The sequence below is a fragment of the Sinocyclocheilus rhinocerous genome, unplaced genomic scaffold (genome assembly GCF_001515625.1).
Source record: "Sinocyclocheilus rhinocerous isolate Xijiao unplaced genomic scaffold, SAMN03320098_v1.1 scaffold130, whole genome shotgun sequence".
NCBI lineage: Eukaryota > Metazoa > Chordata > Actinopteri > Cypriniformes > Cyprinidae > Sinocyclocheilus > Sinocyclocheilus rhinocerous.
In genome coordinates, this window is record NW_015623500.1 from 768,999 (window position 1) to 773,808 (window position 4,810).

The 4,810-nt window shown below is 36.6% G+C and overlaps 1 protein-coding gene across 1 annotated transcript in view; it reads left to right on the forward strand.

The window, feature by feature from the left end:
- Positions 1-3,294: 3,294 nt before the first annotated feature.
- LOC107758549 (inositol-trisphosphate 3-kinase A-like) overlaps positions 3,295-4,810 on the forward strand; it is an 18,732-nt gene continuing 17,216 nt past the window's right edge. Inside the window, exon 1 of the mRNA XM_016576352.1 lies at positions 3,295-4,310. Within this exon, the coding sequence (XP_016431838.1) occupies positions 3,384-4,310 (927 nt within the window). The 5' untranslated portion in view covers positions 3,295-3,383. The remainder of the gene's footprint in view (positions 4,311-4,810) is intronic.

Sequence of the window (4,810 nt, forward strand, 5' to 3'; positions counted from 1 at the left end):
CCCTAAAATACTGCTGAATCATCTAGGTGTCATCCGCTCTCTCGTCGTTACATACTCATTTTGTTTCTGTGGTCATTAAACAAAACTCAGTCCAATGTTATTTATTTCATAGTTTCTCATTTTGTCCGTGAGCTCCTCCTGACACAATGAAGGGACAAGTGAAGACTAGTAACTTTTCTTTTACTAAGCTCATAAATGTTCATAAACCTCATAGTAATCAGCTGCCCAGTGCTGACTTCTTTCCTACTGGAATCAAAGGTTGTCTCAGTTGAGAAGGGTGTGTTTCAGTTGAGCTTATTGACTCATGACTCATAATGAGTAAGAAAGAGAGGGTTAATAATGTTCACTTCAGCCATCATCCTGTGCAGTCAATCAGTTTAACAAGTAGGAAAACATCCTGAGGAGTGTCTGATGTTGGTGGAATCGGTAAACTCAAGTTCAGTGTTTATTAAAACAGTCATTTTAAAAGATTTTTTAAATGTAGCTATCAAATTTAGTGTGATTTATTTTATTATACTTATATTTACTATTTTATCAAACAGAAATATAGTGTCAAATATTATTACAGTGTAAAATCACTGTTTTCTATTTAAATATACATTAAAATCTCATTTATTCCAGTTGTGGCAAAGCTGAATTTTCAGCTGCCATTACTCCAGTGTTCTTCAGAAATCATTCTAATGTGCTGATTTGGTGCTCAAGAAATATTTTTTCTTATTATTTTTCATTTCTAATTATTATGCCTACTTATATTATTTGTGGAAACAGTGATCCATTTTTTTTTTCAGGATTCTTTTATGAATACAAAAAAAAAACAGCATTTATTAGAATTAGAAATCTTTTGTAACATGGTGATCAACTGAATGCATCCTTGCTGAATAAGTATTCGTTTTTTAAATGATCTGACTGTGTAGATTATACTGTACAAGAGTGTAGAAATAGATTATACTGTAGAACTATTTACTGGCTGTTTCCTCTGACATAGCAATGAGTGTAAAAAACGTTCACAATGCTTATCAGACCAGAAATACTTGACTGACATAGCCTTATTTAGTTTTCTAAGCACCAGTGTTAATATAGGTCAGGCAAAAAGGAATGCAGAATGGCTTGCCATCATTGTGGTCTGTCATGCAGCCTCACAACAAGAGCTCTTCTCACTTAAGTTCACACTTCCTGTACCTCAGGAAGAGTGTTGTGCCATAATACAGCAACCTCTGCATATATATATATATATATATATATCAGTACTTACAGAACTGTTCACATTGGTACAAGTTTCATTTCATTTTATTTGACTGTTTCATTTTGTTAATAATATCAGGTTACTTAATACATTTTCAATGTAACAATTATTCTTGCTCTTTTGTGGTTTGTACTGAGTAGATTGTGACTGTGGTGAACGTGGTCTTGTCTTGAGAGGTGTCCTGTGGTCATTGTGTCAAGTTACTTACAGTAATACAGTTAGAACCTGTACAAAGCTGAGCAAACATGTATGCAGGGTGGCGTAAATGTTTAGTTAATGATATAGTTCCATTATTTACTCACCTTCATGTCGATCGTTCCAAACCTGTATTACTTTTACTCTTCTGTGGAACAACAACAACAACAAAATAATGTTATATTATTTATAGTTTAGACGTTGTACTTTCGCTCTTTAAACACTAGAGGGAGACAAATATTTAAATACGTTGAAAGAATAATACAGCTGCTATCCGCAATTCAGCCACAAAAATATGGTACTGTTTATACCGGACACATAGTCATTATCTCATTGAATCAAATGACTAAGCTAGTTAAACGTTTCCCCTATGAATTATAGGCCTAGCTATGGCATTTTATTGAAGAAGGGCACTTCTGGTAAGGGTTGGAATCAGTTAAGAGTCACTTATTAAACTTTATTACCTTGTTTGTTTAATAACAACATATGTTTGTGGTGATCGAGTGAGTGAAATTTATTGATGTGTGTGTGTGTGTGTGTGTGTGTGTGTGTGTGTAGGGGTTGTGATTATGTACAATATTCTTTTGGTTAGGTTAAACTATTTTTGATCAATAGTCATTAATCTTAAAAACAACAACAAAAGCAATAGAAATTTATGGCGTGTCCACGTGCGTTTTTAAGGGAATAAAAATTTGCATATCTATATTTTAGAAATGAGATAGTTTCTCCTTCTTGTTCCTGTTATAATATATGACCCTGGACCATAAAACCAGTCATAAGTAGCACGGGTATATTTGTAGCAATAGCAAACAATACATTGTATGTGTCAAAATTATCGATTTTTCTTTTATGCCAAAAATCACGAGGATATTAAATAAAGATCATGTTCCATGAAGGTATTTTGTAAATTTCCTACCGTAAATATATAAAAACTTAATTTTTGAATAGTACTATGCAATGCATTACTAAGAACCTATTGCTAAATATTGTATAATATAAGCCAAATATTGTCCTATCCATACATCGATGGAAAGCTTATTTATTCAGCTTTGATAAATCTCAATTTTTCTCAAAATCAAATCTCAGTTCTCAAAATCAAAAAATTGACCCTTGTGACTGGTTTTGTGATCCAGGGTCACATATGCTGTGCCACAGCTTTTTGTCTTTACATTGCATATTGCCTCAACAGAAGCTCAGTTAGCCCTATAAATCATACTTAAAACATGTTCTGGACTGAAGCAATAGGTTTACTTGTTAACCCATAGCCTACATCATATTTTAGAAAAATAAATCTAGTTAAACTGCAACTATAAATGATACAACTAATTTTTGAGGAACATTTATTTGTACATCTCTCAGTGGTTGCATTTGGGTTCTTTTGCAAGGACCTTTAAAATAACTTAAATCATTTGGCGAAGTGATAAATAAACTGAAACTACTTTAACCTGTGCGTTTCCTGGAAAATAGTTTCTTAGAACCTTTGTCAGCCAATCAGATTCAAGCATTCCACAGCATTTTATATGTATTTTATGTAAGTTGTACTGTTAAACATCGAATTGATTTACAAGCTGTCATAATCTCATCTAACTTTGTGGCCAAATTACATATGTTTGCATAGTCTGGTACTAAAATTAAGGTGTTTTTTTTCGTCCTGGAATGTGAGGAATATGCATTGACTGTATAAAAACAGGGAATATGCATATGACAGTCGCCTGATGTATCAGATATGATACAAAACATATATGCACATTTTTTTTTAAAAAACATATTATTTTGTATAAAGGTATAATAAACTGTTCCGTCTAAATAAATCAAACAAAATGATTTTTCTGACTAATTTCCTATGTCAGGCTGTGCAGTGTTAAAGACCTTTGCCAGAGCAGCGGCGTTGTGCAGTGGGCGTGGCATTTAAAGGGCTGCGCGAGTGATCTGTACGGTGCGCAGGATGGGCCAATCATCATCCAGCAGCGGCAGCGGCTCTTCACGCGGCTGTAACAGCGCAGCACTCGCGAGCTCCACACGAGCGCGTGTGCAAGGAGTTTTTTCTTCTTCTTTACATACCGGTGACCGGTTAGACGAGAATCCGATGAAAACCAAGCAGCTGCAATCTGTTCAGAAGTGCTGGCGGGACGATATCAAAGAGGGGAAGACTTCTGGGGATGTGAGAGTACACGAGCCGAAAAAACTTATTTTAAACGCGACTTCTTCCGGTAATCAACATGCGACCGAAAACTTGATACTTCTGAGTCGGGACACCAACTTTGAAAGTTCTGATTCCCAAAGCGGACAGAAAGGAGTAACGTTACGCGAGGAGAACAATGAGTGTTGCGTCTCGCCGTGGGACATGGAAAGAGTGTCAGAAGGAGGTGCCGTGATTCCAGGCAGAGTTTCGGAGGAAAATGTGACCCAGTGCTTGAACGCACCAGACTTTTTAGTAGACTTCAGTTGCTCGTCTCCGTTAGCCAAACATAAAATGACCAAAAGTACATTGCAACCCTCCGTGTCAGGTCGGCTGGGTGGAGAAGCAGAGCAACAAGCCTCAAACCCATTCCCTAGGATTATTCCCAAACTAATAGTCACCCATGATGATTTAGGTCCTGGTGAGGACAGTCCGCACATCAGTGATTTGACTTTAAGCATGGGCGGCTTTTCGCTGGACCTGCATCCCGATGAGGACTCGCCCTGCTCGGACAGCGGCTGTGGAGGCTCCCCTGCGCCCTCTCTGTTCCACAGGAAACTGTCCAGCTCCTCCTCCGCTGGATTGTCCTCTGCCTCGTCGTTTGAGGAATCTGAGGATGATTTCACGGGCAGCGACATTGAGCCCACCAGTCTGTCCCCCAATATGATCGGTAGTGCTGATGAACTCACAGGGGTAGGTGTCCAGTTTTCCCAAATTATTTTAGTCCTTATTATTTTTAAGGTCCCATATAGACTGACCTGCAGTGTTGGGGGTAACGCATTACAAGTAACGCGAGTTACGTAATCAGATTACTTTTTTTCAAGTAACGCATTACTTTTTAATTTACAAGAAAATATCTGAGTTACTTTTTCAAATAAGTAACGCCAGTTACTTTTTTCCCCATTTATTGATTGAAAGCTCTCCTGTCCCCTTGTTGAGAGAAATCGGGAGTAAGATGTTACTTTAGTTCTAGAATAAATGTGAACATGCATTAATTCATCAAACTCGCTCACAAAAAAAAAATAAAAATCAGATTTAGTTTTCCTCAAAATGAATAAAAACAGTTAAACGCAACTCAGAATATGACTCAAAGCTGCAATAATTAAATGTTAAATAATACAAATATACTTTATGTATTTAATCCCATTTTATTAACCAATTTGCTGCTGACCTTCGGTGAACCAATTCAACCA